The 26,605-nt window shown below is 43.2% G+C and overlaps 2 protein-coding genes and 1 long non-coding RNA gene across 4 annotated transcripts in view; 1 reads left to right on the top strand and 2 right to left on the bottom strand.

Moving 5' to 3' along the window:
• FAM227B (family with sequence similarity 227 member B) overlaps nt 1-26,605 on the bottom strand; it is a 117,649-nt gene that overhangs the window by 61,187 nt on the left and 29,857 nt on the right. The gene's annotated exons all lie outside the window — the stretch shown is intronic.
• FGF7 (fibroblast growth factor 7) overlaps nt 1-26,605 on the top strand; it is a 55,116-nt gene that overhangs the window by 27,357 nt on the left and 1,154 nt on the right. Inside the window, exon 3 of the mRNA XM_081170095.1 lies at nt 24,976-25,079. Coding sequence (XP_081026221.1) covers nt 24,976-25,079 — 104 coding nt within the window. The remainder of the gene's footprint in view (nt 1-24,975; nt 25,080-26,605) is intronic.
• Nucleotides 25,859-26,596, bottom strand: LOC308573953. Its single transcript, XR_014002275.1, has 2 exons — nt 26,341-26,596; nt 25,859-25,955 (listed from the first exon to the last, which is right to left on the bottom strand). It is a non-coding gene; the product is annotated as an uncharacterized lncRNA (long non-coding RNA).

Genomic DNA, 26,605 nt, shown 5'->3' on the forward strand with positions numbered 1-26,605 from the left:
AAAATGATCTAGTATGGCAGGATATTAAAACACACACTTCCATACTATCTTTGGTGAGATGTACATTGTTAAACCTAAGTTAATAAACAAAATCACCTAATAGTTTACATTTGCTCAGATAATCGGATTTGGCCATTGAAATGAAGACTGATATTTCTATTCTTGTGCATACTGAAGGAGGACTTACAACTGAACTCTGGATGAATTGAAACCATAAACTTATAGCAATGTGACCAGTACAAAAGGTGAGGAAAAAACTGTTGCAGGAGCTTTGCCTACATCGCTACTGATACCAGTAAAGGATGGTGGTTCTTATTACTGCAATTGTGGGTGAAGCTAAGCAACACTTTGTTCAGCACTAAATTAAGAGCCAATTATTTGGGTAAGGGTGGAGTGAAGAGGCAAGCAGGATTAGAGTTATGTAACTTTGCCTAAACTGACAAATGCCAATTTGGGTTTAGAAACAGCAAATTATTCACAAGTGATTTCAACAGCAATACAGAACATGCTGTTTGTTTGTTTGTTGTTATAAATCAGCACAACAAAATGCAGAGGAACTGGATAAGTGAATTGTAAAATTTGTTGTGCTTTTGTAGCGTAGTTAAGCGTGCAAAGCATTTCACATACATTATTATCATAGTGATCAGAGAATCAACTTCACACAATGGTTTTAGCAGGGAAATGGGTTTACTGAGCTGCCCATGTGCCTTTTGGGTCATGTTTGACATGGTAGTACGCCTCATGGCTAGAGCTGCCTTGACGTATCCCTTCCTTATTTCCTTTACGTCCTCAAACTCGCATCTTCTAGGAAACCTTTGGATCCCACTAGTCCCTACACCAGGGGTCACCAGGGGCACACCAACCCACAGGTGTGCAGAGAGGCCCTTCCTGGTACCCACAAGGTCCCTTTCTCTTACCCTATTCAAACTAGGCTTGAAAGAACCATTCAATAGGACAGGTGTGCAGTGGAGTGCAGTGCAGTGTGTGTGTGTGATGCTCAGTTTCTCTAGTTTGCAAATGTGCCCACAGGTCCACAAAAGTTGGCAACCCCCACCCTATGCCACACATTGTAACGGAGTCAAAGTCCATGCGACTGAAATAAGCACACATTCTTCCCTGCCTATCCCTCCCGCTTGCTTTGCTGTCTCATTGTGTCTATTTTAGTTTGTCTAAAACGGGGCAGGGAGCTTGCCTTAGGGCAGGGAGATGTAATAAACATGCTCTTTGCGAACTGCAATCTATATAGACCATTTCAAATAAATAAATAAATAAACAAACAAAATTGTTTAAAGTTAGATCCTGCCAAAGGAGCCCAAGTTGGCAAACAAATAATAAAACAATTAAAAAATCTGATTCCAGGGAGTATTTTCTCCCCTGTGACATTCTGCCCCCCACCCTATGGTTTTAAGACCTGCCATTGGGGACCTGCTCCACGTTCCATCCTCTAAAGCAAGGAATTTTCTGTGAATGAGTTATGAAAGGCACTGTTTTGAGAAACTGATTTGTGTCCTTCCCTTTTGAGGCAACTGACGGTTTTTTGTGTCACCAGGCATTTAGGAATTAGCTGGGATATATTTTTTTAAAAAAAATTAAAATTCTCCAATGTACGTTTTCATTATTGTTTTGATGTGTTCTATTCTATACTTGCATTTTAAAGATTTTATAAGCCACCTCCTTCAGTTTTGCTGAAAGGTGGCCTAGAAATCTTGTAAATAAAAACTGACAAATTGTGCAGACCTGAATTGACAGTCTATCCTGCCCCCTCCCACCCCCTGCAACCCGCTTCTCCTCATGCTTTTTGTTGGCTATTCAACGCATTTCTTTAAAGAGCAAGTTGGGAGTGGTAAATCTCACATATTAATCTTTAATTGTGGGGCTCAGCAACAAGGGGGGGGGAGCCTGACTCTTTAATGCAAAGCATTTATATAGATGATTCAGAGAACAGAAATTACTGGCATCTTGGAAGAAATCTACTTCTGTACCACCATAAACCATGATGAGGAATGCAAGAATTCTGTCAGTGGACAGCATCCAAAACCACCCTTCTCCTCTTGATTTCACAGGCAGACAGTAGAATAAAAAATGTGGGTGGTGCTGGCACAAGAGAAGTTGCGGGCAGGGCAGCCAAAGGATGCCGTAATTCAATCCATCCTTCTGCAGCTTCTGCCACAAGTCTTTAACAGAAACTTGAGCTGCACGCACCCTCTGTCAGAAGCTTTGATGCAAAGGAAAACTGCCGGTGATGTGGCGGACCAGGTGTCTTCTGTACCTGCCAAGGTGCTTCCCACTTGTAAGTGCATGTTTCCTCCCCCAAAGTACTGCATTCTTTCCAAAACCAGAGTTTACGTGAATCAATATTACTACTTACATGAATCAATATTATCTGAGAGACAGACATCCATTCCTAATGGAGGAACTGATGTTATCTACTCTAATTTCACAAATCTAATGATGAATGTACATATTGAAGCGGTTTTATCGGCGGGGTTTAACATTCTTTCAGTCTGCTAAAACAAACAAACACGTTTTGGAGCTTTAAAGCTGGCTCTGTGTACCATTGCCCTTTCCATTCCCCAATGTCCCCTGAAGTTTCCCCTACCTTTTAAAGTATCCGTTTGCTGTCACACCAGCTTTTACTGTGGGTTAAACCACAGAGCCTAGGGCTTGGCGATCAGAAGGTCAACGGTTCAAATCCCCGTGATGGGGTGAGCTCCCGTTGTTTGGTCCCAGCTCCTGCCAACCTTGCAGTTCGAAAGCATGTCAAGTGCAAGTAGATAAATAGGTACCGCTCCGGCAGGAAGGTAAACGGCATTTCCGTGCACTGCTCTGGTTCGCCAGAACCGGCTTAGTCATGCTGGCCACATGACCCAGTAGCTGTGCGCCGGCTCCCTTGGCCAGTAAAGTGAGATGAGCGCCACAACCCCAGAGTCGTCTGCGACTGGACCTAATGGTCAGGGGTCCCTTTACCTTTACCTAGTGCCACATAAAGATTTATGTGCATGTTTGTATTGTGTACAATGTTCATCATTCCTTCACAAGCATGCATGACACACCTGTTCAATGAATGGTGACAGTGACAGCAGCTGTCATGGAAGAGGTATGGTGGCAGTAATGGGAACCAGTATCAGAGGGCAGAGGATTTATGTAGTGGCAGTGAGAAGCAGTAGGAAAGTAATAAGCTAGTAAGTTCCCTCCAACCCAAATTCCAAATAACTGCACCTGGGGTGAGTCTTCACTTCTACAGTATCAAACAGTGATTTGTTCTGGTCAATCGTATTCATGATTCTATATTGGCAAATTTTTGCTACTCTGTATACTACATAGTGTGGAGGTGGATGATTTGGTGTTCTGCCACTGTGTCTAGTTTTCCATAATTAAAGGTCTGGCAGGAGCCTGCAGCTTTCTTGGTAAATAACAAGCCCTCACATTTGGAAACTGGTTGTACCATAACCATCTTGGTGGGGATAGTGCCTCAAGACATTCAATTAACGTAAGTGGCTGCCTTATGCTGTGTCAGGCCACTGCTCCATCTAGGCTAATATTGTCCGCTCTGACTGGCAGCAGCTGAGATCTTTCCCAGTTCTGCCACCTGAGGTGCTTTAACTGCAGATGCCAGGGACTGAATCCAGAGCCTTCTGAACACAAGACAGGTATCCTGCCACTTTACTATAGGCCCTCCCAATAGTTTCACTAGTGCCGTGGAATTTGGCCTTAACCAATCTCCTAGGTCCCACATCACACCTAATCCTGTCCCACTCTAGTCTCTCTAAATTATCTCCAGAAAATACCCTTACCCACAAAATCAGGTTCAAATCCCTCTACAGAAATTCCTCACTCAAACCCCTTCACTGCCCTTTCCTTAAAAATATTTATTCTCTCTGACTCACACCCTTCACCTTCTCCATGATTCACTCACACAAATCCTGTAGCTCTTCCCTACGCCCCTCGCACTTTCACTTGCTCTGTAACTTTCTTCAAAACTAAGAAGAAGAAAAGACTGAATCTAAATTCAGCTCTGCTGTCAGTGATTTATTACGGGCAGTTGGCACTGCGCTGTACCTTATAGAATATCACTTTCTTCCTCGCAAAACAGCTCCAGCTGTTTTCCCATAATTTAGTTACAAAAAACAAAAAAACCAGTTTGCTTTCTCAGGCTGAAGAGAAAGCATACTTGGTATTATAAACACCTTTGGATATTTTGCAGGGTGGGGGACTATTGGTTCCTCATCATCCTGGAAAAAAGTGACAAGTGGGGTGCTGTAGGGTTCTGTCCTGGGCCCATTGTTGTTTAATGTATTTCTAAATGATTTGGGTGAAGGAATTGAATGGATTCCCTTGGGAAGTGGCAGTGGCGTAGCGTGGGGGGTGCAGGGGGGCCGGCCACACCGGGCACAACATATGTGGGTTAGGGTTAGGGGGCACAAATCCACGGGTTAGGGGGCGCAAATCCACGGGTTAGGGGGCGCAAATTACTTGCTTTGCCCCGGGTGCTGACAACCCACGCTATGCCACTGGGAAGTGCTAGACTCTCTTTCCTCGGAGGTTTTTAAGCAGAGGTTGGGTGGTTGTTTGTTATGCATGATCTAGCTGAGATTCCTGCATTGCAAGGAGTTGGACTAGATAATCCTTTGGATTCCTTCCAACTCTACAATTCTACGATTTTATGATTCTACAAAAGCCCGATTGAACTCATCAGGAATAAGGCTGCAATTCTACGCCCACTTTCCTGCATAGCTATCAAGTGTCCCTTATTTGAAGGGACAGTCCCTTATTCCAGCGCCATGTCCCGCTGCTGTCCCTTATTGATAGATGTCCCTTAAATGTCCCTTAAATTTCAAAGGAAGCAGCTCCTCTCCCTCCCTCCCTGCCGGCCAGGGAGGAGGGAGGCTCCAACTGTGTTGCTTGGCTGTGTTGCTCACCCAATAAGAAGTCTAAGAACGACTGGGGAGTGGAGCTTGCATGCCTTGTGTGTGGCTAGTTAATGTAAGCTGAGGGGGGTTTTGAATGCTGGACGCCATTTTGTTGCATGTGCTGCTGCAAACTTTGCAGTGCAAAGCCAGGCTGGGGAGCCATCTTAAGTTGAGGCTGCATAGGCCTTGTGGTGCATGTGATTCAGATTCTATTCAGTTGAACCTCTGGTTACAAAGGTGGTTGGACAGTGTTCTCGAAGCTACCAGCATGAGTTTGACCAGACTGCAGGAGGACAGGAAGACTGGAGTGCCTGGAACAGGTGAGGCTGCAGGTCCCTTATTTTGGCTGCAGGTCCCTTATTTTCAAATATGTAAGTTGACAGCTATGCTTTCCTGGGGTTTCATTCAACAGGACTTCTGAGTAGATACGATTAAGATAATAAAATGCACCACATGAAAGTGGTCTCTCCACCGGTTTGTGTTGCTCTATGTACTTATTTTTGTGCGGAACCTGAATAAAGGGATTTATTGGACTAAGCAGTAAATGTTGGTGGGCTTAGAATTTCCAACATCTCTAACCACTGGCCAAGCTAGCTGGAGCTGATAGAAGTTTGAGTCCAACAAGACTTTAGGTCAGCCACACCTGAAATAGAGGGGTGGGGCGGATTGCTTTTGAAGACCGGGTAAAAGAAATACACTAGGCTACAGCAGCCAGAACACACATGGAGATCCTTAGCAAAGCAAAGCAGTAAAAATGCTCTCTGTTATTGATAGTCAGTTGCCATATTAAAAGAGGCAAAAGGGGGCACACTTACACTGTATGAAGAAACTGGTTCATTTGGTCTGATTGGCCTAAAGAACCATGTGAAATGTTGTTTTTCAAGACTGCTAAACATACTTGACCTAGCTGCTTCATAAAAGTTTGAATTCCTAGGGATGCTTTACATTTGCAGTGCAAAGGATTTGATCAACCTATACACCAATGCTAATTAAACTACGGGTTTCATCTCAATCCTAGGGGTGGAAGGATCAGTCAATTTTGGTTCTTTCAGTTTCTCATTTTTCCCAATCTTACATTTTGTTCTCCACATTTTTAATTTACATTTTTAAAAATCCTTATGAAAATTCACCAGCTTTTTAGTGGAAACTTCTCCTAATGAACAAATTCTTGTATGCAGTTTTGACGAATGTACACATTTTAGCTAGCAATTTTCCCTAACGTAATGCATCTCTGCATATTATTTTCTATGATATATGGATTTTTATGTATACTTTCCCCTAATATATCAGGTTTGTAACACTGGTGGGCTGGAGAACTGAATCACAATGTTTGGATAAGTGCAAATGTTAAAGCATGGCTGTGTTTTGGTTCTTATATTGTTTCAGAAAGTGTGGATTTGATAAATTTGCCTTTAAATGAAAACTGAACTGAAATTCTCCCCCATCGTTATGAGTCAATCCCATATGTGCTTACTTTAAAGAAGTTCTACTAATGTATTTGTGCTCTCTCCAAAGTTTGTCTGCATAGAATTGCAGCCTGGGCACATATACAGTCACCCTCTTAATGTTGTGATAAAAATACTGCTGCACAAAGTGCTTAACACACTGGGACCATATAACCAGCTGAGTTCTAGATTATAGGCTCTAGTGAATATAGGGCAGAAGTCCTAGGAGTTGATTCATTGGGTCCATCCACATTTTCATTTGTCCTGTGTAGCATTTGTTGTTGTCCCAGGGCTTTCCCCAGGAAAACCCAGTTTACTGCTGAATTGGAAGAAATCTCAATCTGCAGAAAACTAAAAAAAAAAAAAAAAAAAAAGGCCCTCTTCTGAGCTAGTCCTAAAATACCTCCTGGATGAGATTTTGCATGCTTTCAACCTCCTTTCCTTCTCCTCCAGCAGGGTAGCTTTTTCGGTTGTTTCTCCGCAGTACACTCCCGGTTTTCTCTGTGCGTTAACTTTTTTTTAATGTATTTTATTTTCCCCGTTTAGCTCACATATAAAAATTGTGATTGAATGATGTATGTGAAAAACATACATGTGTTTCCACTTGTTTCTTTTGATTGTAGTAAGTAATAAATAATATCTCTTGGAAAGGTGGTGGGCTGTTTGGTATATGATGAATTGGTTGGCATCCATCTGTCTTGGGACACAATGGATGAATGTGCCTTTGTGGGTGAACTCAAACTGTTGAAGGTTACAGTGCCTGCTGTGGCTGCAGAGATTGATATGGGAGAGACATGCTTTGTTGCATGTTTTGTTGAATGATTTTCTGAATTTCTGATGATTTAGTTTTCTGATTATCTGAAATTCTGGTTTTTTGAATCTCTGGGTTTCTAATTCTCTGATTCTCTGCATTTCTGATTCTTTAAATTCTCTGACTCTCTGCCACAGTGGGTGGAGCTGAAAGTGGAGAAGACACAAAAAGCAAACCTATTGATTATAGGAAGAATGAACGGGAAAACACAGGGTTTCAGGGTTCTTTCCTCTACTAAAATTCAAGGCAAAAATCACAGCCCTGAACCAAACTGAAAATGGGGTGAAGAGGTATGGACTTAAGGGAAAGTAAGGCTGGGCCCATAGACAGGCTAAGGTCTCAAATACATTATAAAAATGCTAGCTGAGGCCAGTTATTTATTATGCCCTGATCTGTACCTACAGTGGCCACTATAATATAAAAGCCTGCTGTGTCAATCCATCAAACTGTTTCTCTCACCCTGAAGACTCTAGATTCAGGTAAGTAGTCGTGTTGGTCTGACGCAGTCGAAGTAAATTAAAAAAATTAAAAAATTGTCCAGTTACACCTTAGAGACCAACTAAGTTTGTTCTGGGTATAAGCTTTCGTGTGGATACCTGAAGACTCTGCAGCTGTAGAAATTTGGCAAGTTTATACAGTGGTGCCTCGCAAGACGAAATTAATCCGTTCCGCGAGTCTCTTCGTCTTGCGGGTTTTTCATCTTGCGAAGCACGGCTATTAGCGGCTTAGCAGCTATTAGCGGCTATTAACGGCTTAGCGGCTATTAACGGCTTAGCAGCTTTAAGAAAAAGGAAACAAACTCGCAAGAAGTCGCAAGACGTTTCGTCTTGCGAAGCAAGCCCATAGGGAAATTCATCTTGCGTGGACAGGCGGAGTCGCTAGATCCTGCACGGTCCTGCACGGAATAATGACTCAAGACAACGTGCTATGGGATTAAATTGGCCACAACTTTATTAAATTTCAAATGTGGGTAGACCTTGGCTCAGGCATTGGGTGTTCTCCCTCCCCGGTCCCCAGCCGGGGACCTAGGGAGCATCAGGGTTATCCAGTGTGTGTGTGGGGGGGGGATGGGCCGGCTCTGGAGAACATATGTTCAAGCAGAGATGGCCGCCCCCGTAACGCCGCCGCCGCAGGAGAGAGCAATGACGACCTTTCGGTGTACGGCCAAAGCCTCCCTTCAGAAAACCCCTTTAACGGGGAACCCTGGTATCGCCGCCGCAAGAGGAAGATGGACAAAAGGATTCCGCCCAAGGCCTGATACCGCCAAAGTTGTGACGTTTTGCTACGGGAAAGGCAAAACCTGCCAATGCAGGGAAATTCCTTTCCGGCCCTTTAACAGCGACCTTAACGTAGCAGCGCCCGCATACCTGTGAAGAAAAGTTAACCTGCAAAATAAGACATTAACTGAGGGTGGGTAGGGTGGGAGAAGCTCTGGAGCCAAGTGAGGATTCCTAGGTAAGATCCTCCCTCTATTGTGTGGGCAGGTAATCCCTCCCCTACCTGGCCTGGTCTCCTTGGCAACGCTTCCCCCAGGTGGGATTGGACAACTGACTGAGGTAGGCGGAGACCTCCAGGTATCCCACCTGAGGGAAGGCAAAGCCAAGCCTATGCTGTTGGGGCCGCTCTAGATCTAGGGGCTGCACGTGTCCACGCAAAGGCCGCCCCCCGTTTTAAGCGGGGAGCGGTCATTGTGGAACGACTCAAAAAACGGAAAACTATTTCGTCTAGCGAGTTTTTCGTCTTGCGAGGCATTCGTCTTGCAGGGCACCACTGTAATGTATTTGTGCCTAGGTATTTAAAGATTTAATTGAAGATTTAATGTCTTACCATCTGCAGTTGTGCAAGGCAGATTTTCGAAAACCCCATACTTTCAAAGATACTGCCTTTGTGGCACAAAACAGGTTGAATCCATCACACGTCTTATTTTATTGCCCATCTTATGCAAAAATCTCCCTTATTGAAGGGTGTCCTATCTGCTGAACAATTGTAGTAATGAGGTTGTGGAGAATGTGGCAAGATTTTTGAGTGGCGCCATGAAATTACGTCACCATAGGTCCTAAGAGCCATTTTTGTACCTCACAATGTCTGGACAGTTTTATCCTAAAGTATCTCCTACTAAGTTTCATTAACTGTTCTGATCCATGTGTACGTTGCACTTTTTCTATGCCAATAAAGGCCATTGATTGGTTGGTTGGTATTTGTGTCACTGGAATAGCTTAGATGTTTGAATGGCCGAGAAAACGTTTAAAAGTCTGATTCCCCTCAACAATGCATTTAATAAGGCTGGAACTGCACAGGGAATTTGCAAGGGTGGGTGCATGACTTTATTATAATTGTAAAGTTTCTTTATAGAATTAAAAAGAAAATGCCTTAGAATCAATTCAAATTATTACACACAACAGTACTGCTGAATAGGAAGTCTAGAAAGTATTTTACAGTAAAATGGTAATGGTTAGCAGGTATCAGCAAAAATTTGGTTATCACCAGCCTTCCGTGTTAGGTAGGGCATCCCCATCTCAAAGTGAGCCTCAACCCCAACCTTTTTGCCAGCACCAGTTTAATTTCTTCCCCAGCCTACCCCACTGGCAAAGGAGGATGTGAGGGCCAGGAAAAGAGAAAGGCTTCATTCTCACTCTTCCTTCATGCAGAGAGAACACTGACTTATAACAAGGTATGTAAAACTTAAATTAACAGAAATATCATTGTGAAAATCAGGAATCAAATGGCTGGCCCGTAGCCACTCCAAAGAAATAACAAGGCTAAGGAACAGTGAAGAAGAGGGAGAAGCAGGTATGAAAAGGTATAATACAAACAAAATGGTTAATGCTATATCTAGGATGTGAAAAATATTAGAGCTGGCTTTTGAAAATCATTTTTGATTTTCTTTTTGAAAAAAATCAGTGTTTTGAAAAAATCTTTTTGAAAAAATCAGTGTTAAGCATTTATCACAAGACAACATAAAAAAACCCAAGTCAAGAAACGGAGTAACAGCACATTAGAAGGCAACCAAATTCAATCTTTTAGTGAAGCAAAGTGAAGCACAACTGGTGCTGAGAACAATATTCATATTTCCTTTCTCAAACATATAAAAAAGCAGGAGAAGGGAGTGTGGCCTTCCTCCTGCTTTCTGCCCGCTTATCAACTTTTGATACCATTGACCAAGGACAGGCTCCAGGGAATGGAACGTGGGGGCACTGTTTTACAGTGGTTGCAATCCTACCTTTGGGATTGGGACCAGAGAATAGTGCAGAGACTTTATGACTTCTTGTGGCTATGTTATGGTATGCTCTAGAGCAGACATGGCCCCCTATTTCGGGACTACAACTCCCATCACCTCACCCCTAGCTAACAGGACCAGTGGTCAGGGATGATGGGAATTGTAGTCCCGAAATAGGGGGCCATGTCTGCTCTAGAGCATACCATAACATAGCCACAAGAAGTCATAAAGACTGGATTACTGCACTGCAATCTATGTGGGGTTTCCCTTCCACACTTGAACAGTGGTGGAGCTTCATGCTCCGGCCCCGGGGGGCGGAGAGCAGGTGAGGGCAGGGCTGGCGCGCAACCTGGGGGCATGGCGCACTGCCAGCAGAGGCGTGGCGCGTGTCCTGGGGGCGTGACGTGCTGCCTTCAGGGGTGTGGCACCCAGCGCAGGGGGGCTGGGCCGTGATGGCACCCTACCAGGATCGTGCTGCCGGGGCGATGCGCTCCCCTCACATTCCTCTTACTCCGCCAGTGACAGCACCCATCCTACAATAAACATCCATCTTGATACACCCTAACTCTAGCTTATAACAGAAGGTGAGTTAGTGCGGTGAGTGTCAGACTAGGACCTGGAAGATCAGGGTTTAAATCCCAACTCAGCCATGAAAATCAGTGAATGTCCTTGAGGAACAGCTGAGACACCCCCAATCTGTTTTTATACAGAATGGGGGAAGAAAAAATAAGGGTGTATGTAGCAATGAGATACATCAACTCCACCCATGAAAGCCAGCCCCCTAATCCTTAGCAGCTATTCGTCTGCAGGTATTGAAATTCACAAACTATAAGAAAGATTGCACAATCGAAGAAAATCAATGGATTGAACCAGGCAGAAAGGAAACAGAAAACAGAAAGAAATCAATGAAACTAAGCATTTTGTTTGTCTTTTGAACCAGTAACGTTTTGCACAATGTTCCATTTAAAAATCTTTCTCCCTTCATTCTACTAACCTGTATGATGCATGAAACATCTCAAAAATGCTTCTTATATGCATGCACATTTGCCCTTATACATTAGGCCATGTATATTTTGCAAACAGACAGAGCCGGATTTAGGGCGGTGTGGGTGGTTCCACCACACAGGGTGTAGAGCCGAGGAGGCGCAAAATAGTAGTAATAGTAATAAAAATAAAGCCTGTATTTATATGGGTACCTACTGAGGGATGCGGGTGGCGCTGTGGGTTAAACCACAGAGCCTAGGACTTGATGATCAGAAGGTTGGCGGTTCAAATCCCCGTTACGGGGTGAGCTCCCGTTGTTCGGTCCCTGCTCCTGCCAACCTAGCAGTTTGAAAGCACGCCAGTGCAAGTAGATAAATAGGTACTGATCCGGCGGGAAGGTAACCGGTGTTTCCATGCACTGCTCTGGTTTGCCAGAAGCGGCTTAGTCATGCTGGCCACATGACCCAGAAAAAACTGTCTGTGAACAAACGCCGGCTCCCTCAGCCAGTAAAGCGAGATGAGCACCGCAACCCCAGAGTTGTCTGCGACTGGACTTAATGGTCAGGGGTTCCTTTACCTTTACCTTTACCTTTACTGAGAGGATCCATAAAAAGCAACCATACCAAAATGAATGATTGTGAAAATAAGAACTATTTAGAGAGCACACCAAATTTTGTCACTGTGTTTTTATATTTTGTTGGACGCCACCCAGAGTGGCTGGGCAACACAGTCAGGTGAGCAGAGTACTCTTCTTCTTCTTCTTCTTCTTCTTCTTCTTCTTCTTCTTCTTCTCCTCCTCCTCCTCCTCCTCCTCCTCCTCCTCCTCCTCCTCACTCCATGCACTATACTACAAAAGTCTACCCCTGAACATGAGAAGAACCACTCAAGTGTGCTCCCCCACCAGCTTGTTCACATGTCTAGGTATAAAATGCTTGTACATAAACGTTGAGCTGTTAGTATTAAATTAAAATGTGAGAATTTGCACATATGCTTATATGACAGCTCTTTGACCAGTTTGCCACAATGGCTTATGAATGTGTAGATAGGATGTGTGATCTTGAGACTCATACAGGTAATGTCCTCAGGTACTTCCACTGGAAATAGAATGGGACATGGCTAAGGCTGTGGTTATTTTCTTTGCCTGGCCATGGTAAGGGTAAAGGACCCCTGGACAGTTAAGTCCAGTCAAAGGCGACTATGGGGTTGTGGCACTCATCTCGCTTTCAGGCAGAGGGAGCCAGCGTTTGTCCACAGACAGCTTTCTGGGTTATGTGGCCAGAATGACTAACCCGCTTCTGGCACTATGGAACACCGTGACAGAAGCCAGAGTGCATGGAAACGTCGTTTACCTTCCTGCCGCAGAGGTACCTATTTCTCTACTTGCACTGGTGTGCTTTCGAACTGCTAGGTTGGCAGGAGCTGGGATGGAGCAACGGGAGCTCACCTCGTCGCAGGGATTCGAACCACGACCTTCCAATTAGCAAGCCCAAGAGGCTCAGTGGTTTAGACCACAGTCTCACCCGTATGGAGAAGGAGACAGATATGTTACAAATGGGACAAATGTTTTATACATGGCTATGATGATCCAGATTTATTGTGGCTACACTGGCTGAGCTATAGTCTTATCAACTTCATGTCCCTGCTTGTGAGTTTCCAAAGCCAGCTGGAAACAAAATGTTGGTCTACAAAAACCTTGAGTCTGATAAAGCCCAGAGATCCTAATGTTACATTTGCAGTTTGAGCAGTTTACTTGTGGCCATATCATAGAAGATCAGCCTCTTGCCCCTGCCAATGCAACCCCTATCTCTTAGTTAGCAAAAGGTTGAATTGTGTTCTCCTTAGGCACCCATTTGTCTGCGAACTGTAAGGAAAGATGAAACTTGGAAAGTCTAGTTAGGAAAATGTTGTAATTGCTCGGCTGTAACAATTAGTGTTGTTTACTTTCTTTCCTCTGTCTGTATTTTGCTAAGCAATGTGATTAGATACCAAACAAAAAGAAATGATCCTGGAGGAATGAATGATAGAGCCAAAGTAACTTGAAACTTGTTTTTTCTCAGCACTGCAGTCATGCAAACTTACTTATGCAACATTATACTGTTCACAACAGATTGCTTGAGAAATGCTGCTTCCTTCCCCCGCCATCAAATATAATAGATACATTTTAAGACCCCTAGTCCTGATTTCAGAGCACTTACATTAAATGATTGAAGTATTTTATAGTTGGAACAGTGTTTCAATTTAAAGACTGGAGTCTGGTGAGCTCAACCCTTCCAAAGAAATCTTCACGTCAAGAATAAAAACCAATTAACAAATCTCTAAGCTATTTTACATAGAGAAGTTGGAAGTTACTGTCTGGGGGTGGGGGCAGACGACGACTTATCTAATCCAGTAACTCATCTTTCAGCAAGATAAGCTAGAACTTCAAAGACCAGGATAATGGTAGAGCAGAGAATGGTATATATCAGATGGGAGAAGTGAAAACTCATAGAAACTATAAATTCTTCTTCTTTAATCCTGTTTTAAAATAATTACCTAATATTGTTGTTGTTGTTTTAAAAAACACCAAGCAGAAGTATGATCACAAAGAAAAGAAAGTTGTTATTTTATTGTAAGAGAAAATATAAAACTCCAAGATAAGTTAAAATTATGACCTCTGTAACTCAGGATTGCTTCAGATGGAACATTCATTGAATGTACCCCTACCATATAGGCTTTTTATGACACAAGGTACTTACAAACATGTTTGGCACTGATACATGCTATAGGGAGCTCCTGATGGGCAGCAGTTCCCTGCTCCATCCTAAAAGGTAAAGGTAAAGGACCCCTGACAGTTAAGTCCAGTCACGGATGACTCTGGGGTTGCGGTGCTCATCTCGCTTTACTGGCTTCACATCCAAGGAAGCCGACGTTTGTCCGCAGACAGTTTTTCCAGGTCATGTGGCCAGCAAGACTAAGCTCCATCCTAGGCAGCCACAGAGGTCTGCAATTGCTCCAAGCAATTGGCCAGGGAAAGGCATAACTAAAATAATAGCAGAGTGACCCTTCCTCGTCAAGTAAAAATAAATAAATCCCTGTACAAATTAGTTACATTGGAATCAGCCACTGGGCTTATTGACCTCCAAAGTGCCTTTAAGCAAGCAGCTACAGTGCCTTAACTAAGTACAGTGGTACCTCGGGTTACATACGCTTCAGGTTACAGACTCCGCTAACCCAGAAATAGTGCTTCAGGTTAAGAACTTTGCTTCAGGATGAGAACAGAAATCGTGCTCCAGCTGCGCAGCAGTAGTAGGAGGCCCCATTAGCTAAAGTGGTGCTTCAGGTTAAGAACAGTTTCAGGTTAAGTGCGGACCTCCGGAACGAATTAAGTACTTAACCCGAGGTACCACTGTAGTAGATAGCAGCCTGAATGAATTAATCAGCTAACAGAGAAAAGTGAACAAACTTAAGAACCATAACATTATTCACAGACCTAAACACCAACACAAAAATTTGATGGAGTCTCAATTTAAAGCTTTTTCATTTGAGAAATATAGTCTAGTAATGTATTCGGAAGCTTTTTAGCACCTAAAATGCTTAGTTATAGGGCTGCCAATATTTTATTCTGTGCCAGAAGCAGGCTTTACATTATAGGGAGCCATTTCGGTTTTTATCCCTCCACAGTTCTTTTTAAAGACAAATACAAAAATCAGTGCCAAGCTGCAAGCCAGAGTGAAGAGAAGCTGCTTAATCCTTTTCCATTATGGAAATTTTTCAGTTCAAAATCTCCCTTTCCATGCTGATTTTTCACCATGCAGGGTAAACTACTTGGACTTCTGTGATATATAAACAAAGGCCCTTTCTACATATTAAGAATACTTTTCTTTAACAGCATTAATTAATATTGGTGTAGCAATGTTTAAACAAACATGCAAACACACACACACACACACACACACACACACACACACACAGACACACACTACTGTAAAGTGGGGATTTTGGCCCTAAGAACCTTTTTTGGGGATCATAGAATGTGTGTCATACAGGTGTCTCTGAATGAGTTCTGGATGCCAAATGCTTCTTCAGTGGGAACAGGGACCAAGGGGTGTAAGAATCATATCCAAAGAATTTTATTTTACATAGTCGCTTTCATAATTTTAAAGCCATGTAAACATACAGTCGGGACGCGGGTGGTGCTGTGGGTTAAACCACAGAACCTAGGACTTGCCGATCAGAAGGTGGGCGGTTCGAATCCCCGGACAGGGTGAGCTCCCGTTGCTCAGTCCCTGCTCCTGCCAACCTAGCAGTTCGAAAGCACATCAAAGTGAAAGTAGATAAATAGGTACTGCTCTGGCGAGAAGCTAAACGGCATTTCTGCGTGCTGCTCTGGTTCACCAGAAGAGGCTTAGTCATGCTGGCCACATGACCTGGAAGCTGTATGCCGGCTCCCTCGGCCAATAAACAAGATGAGCGCCGCAACCCCAGAGTCGGTCACAACTGGACCTAATGGTCACAGGTCCCTTTACCTTTTTAAACATACAGTAGCACCTTGGCTTATGTTACCCTCAGGTAATGTAACTTTCGGGTTGCGAAAGCGGCAAACCTGGAAGTGTTTCGCCGCGCGCACATGTGCAGCAGTGGTCCCTCCGGTTTCGGAAACCTCGGGATCCGACCGGAGATCTGGTCCGCAACCGGATGTACCACTGTCTTGCCATTCTCGTGTATCCATGTTTCATTTGTGAGCCTAAAAGATAATGTGTGGTGCTCACTGCCCTCCTCCAATAAACTTTGTCTCTTTGCCCCCTACAATATAATTTTCTGGTGCAGGATCAACAGTCATCTAGGATGGCTTTCATAAGGGGTCTTTTGTGGGTGCCATCTTGAAGGTCTTAGCCTCAGCTTGGAGGGGGCGAAGTTGTAGGTGGGGCCTTTCTAGAAAAGCCCTGTGCCAGAATGGGCCCCTGATGCCCATGAACTCATTTTTTATAGTTAAAGCTATGGTTTTCCCAGTAGTGATGTATGGAAGTGAGAGCTGGACCATAAAGAAGGCTGGTCGCCGAAGAACTGATGCTTTTGAATTATGGTGCTGGAGGAGACTCTTGAGAGTCCCATGGACTGTAAGAAGACCAAACCTATCCATTCTGAAGGAAATCAGCCCTGAGTGCTCACTGGAAGGACAGATCCTGAAGCTGAGGCTCCAATACTTTGGCCACCTCATGAGAAGAGAAGACTCCCTGGAAAAGACCCTGATGTTGGGAAAGATTGAGGGCACAAGGAGAAGGGGACGACAGAGGACGAGATGGTTGGACAGTGTTCTCGAAGCTACCAGCATGAGTTTGAACAAACTGTGGGAGGCAGTGGAAGACAGGAGCGCTCTGGTCCATGGGGTCACAAAGAGTCGAACATGACTAAACGACTAAACAACAACAAGCTGGTGGGCTGGAGAGGGAATATTGGTTAGCAGCTGGGCAACCAAAACACATGATCTTTGCCTTGTGACATGTCAACTCTTCCTGTGACTCTAATGGCAATTATGTTGCAGCCTTGTCTCCCCCAACACTACCTCTGGTGTGTTATTGGCTCCTGGGCACATAAAGTGCAAAATCATTTTCCGAGGAGAGCTCTGTGGGTGAAAAACTGTTGGGAACGGTGATTTTGAGGCAAAAAGGAACCTGAAAGGAGAAGGGTTATTGCACTGTCACTCAGCTCATTCTTCCTTTGCTCAAAGCAAGCCAATTTTGGTATTTTGTTCCTTGAAAAAAGCAATAACCATGGAAGACAATGCACACTGCTTCATGCAATATATATCCCAAGCTCCTAAGTCACAGAGTTTAATTTAATGCGACAGAAAATAAAGTCTCTGTTTATGAGGAAATAGTTGTGGAATTCAATATTTGCAATCCACATGTAGTTCTAAAATATATATATTTGAGGGATTGTGACAGCATAATGAAAAGTAATAAAACATAAACTAATGATTGTCCTTGCTGTTTACTTCAGCTGAAAAACACAAAAGCCTCATTCTGTCATGAGAAAACCAAATAGGGCATTTCAAATGCTATTGTTATAAAACAGCTGATATATAAAATACTGTTACATAGCAGGCAGGAATTGTCTCTCCAACTTAAAATGTTAAATATGTCAGCAAGTGATTAATGGCAAGCACAACTCTTGGAAAATTTTGATCAAGAAATGCATTGACACAATAACCTTATGGGTGTCATTTTATATTTTAAAAACAACTCCACAGCTTCCCATGGAATTTATGGCCTGCCTTGGGGCATATAATAATAATAATAATAATAATAATAATAATAATAATAATAATAATAATAATAATTATTATTATTATTATTATTTATACCCCACCCATCTGGTTGGGTTTCCCCAGCCACTCTGGGCGGCTTTCAACAGAATATTAAAATACAATAATCTATTAAATATTAAAAGCTTCCCTAAACAGGGCTGCCTTCAGATGTCTTCTAAAAGTCTGGTATTTGTTTTTCTCTTTGACATCTGGTGGGAGGGCATTCCACAGGGCGGGTGCCACTACCGAGAAGGCCCTCTGCCTGGTTCCCTGTAACTTCTATGCTCATTGGGACAGGTAGGGTAACAGGCAGAGGGGTGGAGCCAGAACCAATGTCAGGCAGACCCAACTAGTTCTAGTTTTGTCCCCATCCTTCTCCCAGCTGTGTTTTACAAAGGCAAAACAGACTGTGGAGGAGTAAGAGGAATCTAACAGCCAGGTCTACCCCCTGGGCTACTTGTATGTTGGAAGGCAGGCAGGTGGTGGCTGGCTGAGGGCAGAATGAGGTTGGTGGGGCAGTGCCCCACTGGACCAAAAGGATCAGCTTTCATTATTTGTAACTTTGTATAAGGCTGAGATGCACAAGTTCACATTAGCAGCATGCCACTCGAGGATGATGATTTATATAGTACAGTGGTGCCCCACAAGACGAATGCCTCGCAAGACGAAAAGCTCGCTAGACGAAAGGGTTTTTCGGTTTTGCGTTGCTTCGCTAGACGAATTTCCCTATGGGCTTGCTTCGCAAGATGAAAACGTCTTGCGCTTTTTTCTTAAAGCCGCTTGAAGAGGCGCAGTTGCAACGGACCGTGCTTCGCAAGATGAAAAACATCGCAAGACGAAAAGACTCGCGGAACAAATTATTTTCGTCTTGCGAGGCACCACTGTACCATAAATGTATGCTCTATAGGGTATCATTAGCAAGAAGGACGTATTTCTGCCTCAAGGAGATTACAACCTAACTTTTGAAGGTGTGAGATACAAAAGAGACAATAATAGCAAGGGATGCAGTTATATATACTTTAGTCTGATTTGTTTGGGGAAGCAGGTGAAGGGGTTAAACTCTGTGGTCTGATCCAGCCATTTCAAGCAGCCGCATAGAGAGATGGGTACCCCATTCTGAGGACAATGTAGGTGGCGAATAAAATCATTTGCTTTAAATTTTCATCAATATGCCTGATCTATCTCTTACTGCATTCCTGAACATAATATCCCTGTAGAACATGCTCCCTTTTATCAACATCATATGTCAGACAGAGAAAACGCACCAAGCGCTTGCAGGAAAACTAGAAAGGCAGAGTGAACGTTGTGGGCTTCCTAATAGCTTTAAGGTGATGAAAGCTGGTGTTGTCTGAGGTAGCAGCATGTGGTCACCCCTCACCAATTCTATGCCAGTGAAATCAAAGTAGTTAGGAAATGTGAGGCATCGGGAGGTGCCAGATAGCTCCTGACAGCTGGAAGCACGTGTTACCAGGCTGGAGGAAGCTGTTGCTTATGTTCTCAGCATTAATTTACATGTAATTTAATAGACTGCTTTATACTGCTTTTCAGTTTGGAAAGGAACAGATGTTCCCAAACTCTTGCCTCTCAGTGGTTAGTTACGGACTTTTCACGCAAGGGATGTTGGTGCCTGCTTACATGATGAAGAAAAGTTTCTTAATTTCTTTACCTATATAGTCTCTCTTCCATGTAAACCAGGACCTCTTTTTTAGTTAGTGCAGAAAAAGTATCATATCTTCACTGAAGTTTTATTAATTTTTAAAGCTGTATTTTAAAGCTGTATTTGCGATGAGATGCCCATTTGAACAGAATGCAAATGTTTTGTTCTGTGCTTGCTATGGTGGTTCTCTGGATTACTTAAACATATATTTCTGCCTACCTTTTGACCTGCTCTTTTCCAGGCAGGGATCCATGCTTTAACACTCCGCTCTCGAGCATTGTTTTTTTTTGCTCTGACTGAACTTTAAAGAGAAGGTTTTCACGAGGAAAACTCTGGAGCAAGAAAAGGGGGGGGGGGCGCTCAGACACAGAGCTTTAAATCCCTGCCCATGCCCGGAAAGAGCGGAGGAAAGTTAAAAGTTAAGTGTGGATAAGCCCTTCTTCATCATCACTGAGTAGTGTTGAACTGAATATCTATTCCCACTGTCTTGCATATTTGGTCCTTGACACACACACACACACACACACACACACACACACACACACCATTTAATTTGTTGAGAATACAGTATATCCTACCAGACTAATCAAGTTGCTAACTTAATGGATTGTGGGGATGCTGTGGGCATTTTATCTTGAGTCTGGCAAAGCAGTTTGGTTAGCAAACTGGTATTTGATTGGCAAACTGGCTAAATGTGGGCTAAATGATAATAAGATTTGTCTTATTAATTAAGCTGCCTACACACATGCCCCAAGTTGATGTAGAATAATAGAACAGTTAGGGGGGAAAGCTGATGTAGAATAAAAACGGGAGGGGGGGAACAGTTACAAAACAGCACAAACTGTAACTTGTCTATACCATCAGGTGAATTTAGAACCGGTTGGTAAATCATAAAGGGATGCCCATCAATAGCTTCTCAACAAATGGGAGTATGCTTTCAAGTCAGATGCTGCAGGACTCTGTCCTGAGGCTGGTACATGATTATGAATGGCTTAAATGAAGGGATGGAGGGAAGTCTCGTCAAAATTACAGGTTACACCAAACTGTGAGGGTTAACTAACACTTCAGAAGACTGGGTGGGGGTGGAATTAAAAAAACCCACACCTTGTGTAACTGTGAAAACTAGGCTGGGAAACTAACAAAATAAAATTCAACGGAGACAAATGCAAAGTACATAATTTAAGAAAAAGAATGACAAAAGAAAAGCCAAATCCAAAGCACAGGGTGAAGGATACCTGGCGTGTCACTAGTACATGTAAAAAGTGTTACAAAGAAAAAGAAAGATCAACAAAAAAAATCCCAACACTCCCTCAATCAAATAATAATAAAAAACCAAATAAGTGAAATGACAATAAACATAATAAAATTAGCTCCAAACCTCACATTATTAGAAGCACAAATATGCCCACAGCAATAAAACATTAGAAGGAAAAATTTTCTCAGACTTTTAAAGGTCTCTTTTTTTTGGGGGGGGGGGGAATAATGATTTACTTCTATAGAGAATGTATTCCAAAACCTTGGGCAACAGAAAATGAGTCTCTGCTCCTTCCTCAATGTGTTCTGATCTCTGTAACTGAAGGAACTTTGACTAGGAAATCTTCTCACCTATAAGTGGAGGGTGGGGAAGGTTCGTGCAGATAAAGCTTTTAATAACTGTGCCATTGTTCAGCACCATGAGTGAAGCACCAAACCAGCAACACCTGCATCGACTGCAGATATTCTTCCTAAATGCTTTTTGTAAACCGCTTTGAGGTTTTTTCTACAAGCAAGTAGTGTTTCCTTTTTATGAAAGAAATAATAAATAAATAAGCATTGTTTCCTTCACTATCAACCTGCCTGTGTGTTAAGATTGCCAGGGACGGCCCTTTGTGATGAGATCTGTAGTGTGGTGACATGGAAGAGGGCCTTCTCTGAACTGACGCTCTGTTTGTGGAATATGTCTGGTGAGACACTTCTTGGCTTTCATTTCCAGCTGAAGGGTTAAGATAAAGGCACTTCTGTATTTGCTAGTATTAATTTCTTATCTGATCTTGTTTTACATAATCACTGTCTGACCAATTTCATTGTTATGGGTTTAAAGCATTTTATTCTACATCATTTTCAATGAAGTCTGTGCTATAGATACGGTATATACATTGGGTGAAAAACTAACACATTATTTTTGCTAATATAGCACAGAAAGGGTGCTTACAGACGGTTGCTATTTTCAAGTGGAATTCAATCACATACCAGCAAATTCAGGTTATGCAATTACGGATGATTGGGGGGTACATTTCTAGATGATTTGATGACATATATACAAACACACACACACACACACACACACACACACACTCTTTCAGCTGACAAATGATACTGCATTCTAGTAATTCTTCATATTCAATATATCAATTAATCAGCACATTCAGCTCATCATTACAACATGCATCTGGTAATGTTAATAAAGCCCTTTGGAAATTATTCATATAGAAAACAACCCTGATCTTCATAATGTGTACTTTCTCGATTGCCTATTATTGAATTTTAAAACACGAAAAGCAAACATAAAAAAATGTAGAGATTTGATTTGGCCTTGTATCATCTTTAAAGGTCATCTGAACTCAAAAAACAAGCACTCCCAACCTTCATTAATTAGAAACACAAGTTAGCTGTAGCCCATCCAAGTCCCTTCTTTCCCAACTCTAAGATTCACATGCTCAAATTCAGAGCAAGAGCCACTGCAATAGTCTGTCTTTTGAACTGTGTGTACATGGACTCCATGTTCCTCACAGAACCCTTTATTTTGTCATTGGCAGTTTATAGACCCAGCGGCAAATCTATCACTAGGGTGTTCTGCTGTTGGCTAGAATATAATTGTCTGCTTATTACTGATTATTAAAAGACACATGAGACCAGTACCCTGCTGAAGCTAAGCAGCTGTGGGTCTGCTCAGTGCCTGGGTGGGTGACTGATTGGGAACCACAATTATGTCACCTTGGGTTCCATGATGGAAAAAAGGTGTTACTGAGTCATTTGAAGTTCAAGAAAAGAGTCATGAAGTTGTTATGTGGAGAAGGAACTCACGTTTCCCTCTGAAAGTGTGAATGTTCTTGGGAACACTACTGTGTGAGATGATTTTCAGCTTGTTAAGAAACATGACAAACAGAGAGAGAACACGGAGAAATAGCTATTGTATTGCAACAGCAATGCTGCTATCCTCACGTGTCAAGTCATGAGCTGGCCATCTTTTGTAAAGCTGATGTCAGAGATGTTTTACCAGTGGAAAAACCATGGCAAATATATACACATGCACATTAAAAGGGTCCTGGAAGAGGTAGAACTGTCTGGGTGCCCACATGGGTGCTGATGGGTCATAGCACCCCTTCTGAGAGGCAGCACTGGTAGGAACATCACACTTCACCCATGTCAAGGGGTGGCCTTCATGTCAGAGCCAACCCATCCTGGGTTCAACCAGCCGGTTGAAGGCAGCTGTTTACTGAATGCCTTATGCCAAACCAGCTTACATCTGCAATCAATAACGTTGTGGCCTAATTTAACCCATCCAATGGCCTCACGTGTCTTATTTTCACTGTCAAACCCCCACTGGCATGTAGCACATCTTATATACCTGGGCCATGCAAGTGATGTCTTTTTACATTGCCTAGCAGGACCTAAGCTGTGGAATTCCTTCCACACATTTTCAACTGATAGTTGGCTATTTCCTGAAAATGTCAAGAACCAAAAAGAAATAATTGCTATTTGGATTCTTATCCTTCCCAATGTGTTTCTGTACTGCTATTTGCACACTGTCAGAACACTTCCACAGAAAACAACAAAGGAATAACTAAAGAATAAATAAGATAATGAGGGATTTCTCAGGCTGGGATGTTGAACTGGCTATAAGATGTGGCTTTGGGAAGGTGCCAGCCTGCTGCTTGAAACAGCATGCTTGGTCGACTTGGGGCCAGATTTGTGAATGAATAAGTGGCCTGGTCTAATGTTTCAATTGCTAGACCAATATACTTATTTACAAACACATCTACTCATAAGAACGTTCTCCAGCTTTCCTTGCTTCCTCTATCTCTGCGAAAGAACTTAAAGAAAATATTGCCAGCCTCCCATATGAGCCCCTCACAAGCCTACGCTGGAAAATGTGGTGCAAAAGGAAATCTACATGTGCCCTAAGTCATGCCATAGTGTGATATATACCATTCAAATGGTGGAAAGTCAACGGCAGTAGCACGTGGCTTCCAGCAGAACAGCAAAAATTGGATAGTGCCAGAAGCTCCCAGTCTTCAAAACCTGAGGTCCCAATCCAACAAGAGCCACTCTACATGTACCCCTGGAGACGTGATACAAGTCCTCCATCTCACTCCTATGCAGCATCCTTGTATGTACACAAGCCCAATTCAGAAGACGATCTGCATTGTATGTAGAAACCCATTTTTACATGTAGGCTTCCTTAACTAGATCAAGAAATATTTTGTAACCAATAAAGCATTAATGCAGGAACAACTTTCCAATTATACAAGTAAAATGCATCTGAATGAAAAAGCTCCAATAGTAATTTTTACTTGTTTCTTGTTATGTGAGACAGATATATTTTCAGTGCCTGTCAGTTTTCAACAGCCACAAGGGTCAGACAGATACTTTATCTTCTGGTAGTTGCCAAGGTCTGTTTTCTATCATTTACAAGTTCTAAAGTTTGTGCGCTTGCACAGAGATGGCACTGGTAAATTTCTTACAAATTTTGTCAATGTAATCTTTGGGGGGGATGGACAATTATCTGAATCCTGATTAAAACTGATCTAAAGCATTCACTTAGAATGAGAAATGCAAATGTTTCAAAGAGCACAAGAAAAAATATAACAAAAGTTCCAAATTTCTTTATAACACAAAAATATAATGGCAAATGGATAATTTGTACATACAGTGGTACCTTGGGTTACATACGCTTCAGGTTACAGATGCTTCAGGTTACAGACTCTGCTAACCCAGAAATAGTACCTCGGGTTAAGAACTTTGCTTCAGGATGAGAACAGAAATCGTGCTCTGGTAGTACAGCGGGATGCCCCATTAGCTAAAGCGGTGTTTCAGGTTCAGAACAGTTTCAGTTTAATTTGACCTCCGGAACAAATTAAGTTCTTAACCCGAGGTACCACTGTACAGGACTAAGTGGTAGTGTGAAAAGTTTGCATGGTCATATATAATGGATATTAGTGTAATTCATGTAAACATGCAAGTTCTTATGTGTGAGCACACTTCAGTGGGGTTTGTAATGGGTTGTATGTACGCTTTGGGTGGAATCCAATGTTATGATGTGTTGAATGTTCCAACTGCAATGTTGTTCCCCTGACACACATACACCAATCAAATCTCAGGGGGTGCGGGAGCACACAGGAAGGGGGAGGAAAGCCCCATTACATAAGCAGAAGCCCTTATAGAGGGCTTACACTGATTGGTTAATTAGGAGAATCCTGTTCTTTGTTTTTTAAATGAAGAAATTAGTTAAGAATGCTGACTACATACATGGTTATGTTAAAAGGATTTGATTTTTTTCCCATCCTTGCTTTATCACTTGATCCTATATATTTTTTAAAATCCTGTGAAATCAAGGGAAATCGTCTTGTTATGCCACTTCAAAAGCAGATAGCCAAATTACAGACTTCACTGTTATTCCTTGCAGGTATTCTCGAAATAAGAACAGTGGCAATTGGAATAGTGGCAATCAAAGGAGTGGCAAGTGAATACTTTCTAGCCATGAACAAGTCCGGAAAACTCTATGGAAAGGTACTGGCATAATTATTAGCAGCAGATTTTATTTAACAGGCAAATAACATATTTGCTTTGAAAAAAATGTATGTACATAATGCCCCCAATATGTGGGAGCACATTAAAAATTGTGAAGCAGGGTTGCTTTCACAGAATGGTGGAAATTCTTTCCGGGTCCTGTTCTGCCTTGGAATGCAAGCTCACCTGAAGTCAGCTGAGCTTCCCTGCTTTGGCTCCAGCCTCCCAAATGACATATAAAAGAAAGCAACAGGTGACAGGCTGGTCAACATCTCCTGCTTAGAGTGACATGCCTATGTCTAGATTCCTTTATCTTTCCCTGCTCTTGCCTGATCTGTTCGCCTATTCCTTGCATATATGCTCTTGGCTTTCCCCATGATAAGCTATGCCATCCACATCTTGATTGGCTTCCTGATAATGATTAACAATTGACAAGCCAAAGGCCCGGTCGGGATGAAGAAGGTCTGGCCGGGACGAAGAAAGCCTGGCCGGAACGCCAAAGGCCTGGCTGGGACGCCAAAGGCCTGGCCAGGATGCCAAAGGCCTGGCCGGGACGAAGGAGGACACAAATGCTGACCCCGATTGGCGGCACCCCCTGGGGTGTGCATTGTGTGTCGCGCACCCCTGGGCAGCGCGCCACAACCCTATAGGGGGCACACCACACCCCCGGGACGAGCACCACGCCCCTGGGATGCACGTCACGCCCCTGCAGGATGCGCACTAGGATCCCTGGGATGAGCACCGCTCTGGATGGAATGAAAACATGAGGACACGTGATATAAGGTTAATGGGCAAGAAAAGGCCACAACTTTATTGATTACAGCAAGTGAAAAGGTATTGGCTTAGGCATTGGATTACGTCAGCTGACTCCACCCCCTCAGAGAGGGGTGAGTCTAAAACAGGGGGGTTTATTCACCAGTAGGTGGAGCCTGTTGATGCTAATCCAACTATAAGCTCTCCCCTGATGTCACCGAGGGTCGTGCCATGGCCTCCCGCCAAGCAGGAATCGGACAGAACACACGACCGCCAGATTCCTTTAACGGAATACCCAAAAATTGAAGGCATAGGTGATGGCCACACCTAGCCCTTCGACACACCACAACACATTATTCCAATGCCTAACCTACCCACCAATCCCACGAAAGTTGTGATGATTGATACGAGGTAGGCGAAAAAACCAAAAAGCCTAATGCCAAATGGAAAAATTCCTACCAGTCCCCCCGGACAACCAGGGCGACCAACCTAAGATCCATAGCAAGACCAAAAGAAAACTGAGACCCTGAGCTCTAAGGGAGTGGAGGGTGGGTGACTCGTGACGGGACGACGAAAAGTGAGGCCGGAAGGCTGGTGCCGCAGCAATTTGGGCTGCTAAACACGCCCCCTCGCAGGCACCTGGTTGGGTGCCTGCCCGTGGGCGTAGGCCAGCCAGGTGAGTGGGAGGCAGGGGGCTAACGCCCCCTGCTTGAGGCGGAGTCCGGCTCCCGACCACAACCACTCCCCTCTCTTGCAGGAGGAGAGTCTTTTCA

The sequence above is a fragment of the Podarcis bocagei genome (genome assembly GCF_964188305.1).
Source record: "Podarcis bocagei genome assembly, chromosome: 14".
Lineage (NCBI taxonomy): Eukaryota > Metazoa > Chordata > Lepidosauria > Squamata > Lacertidae > Podarcis > Podarcis bocagei.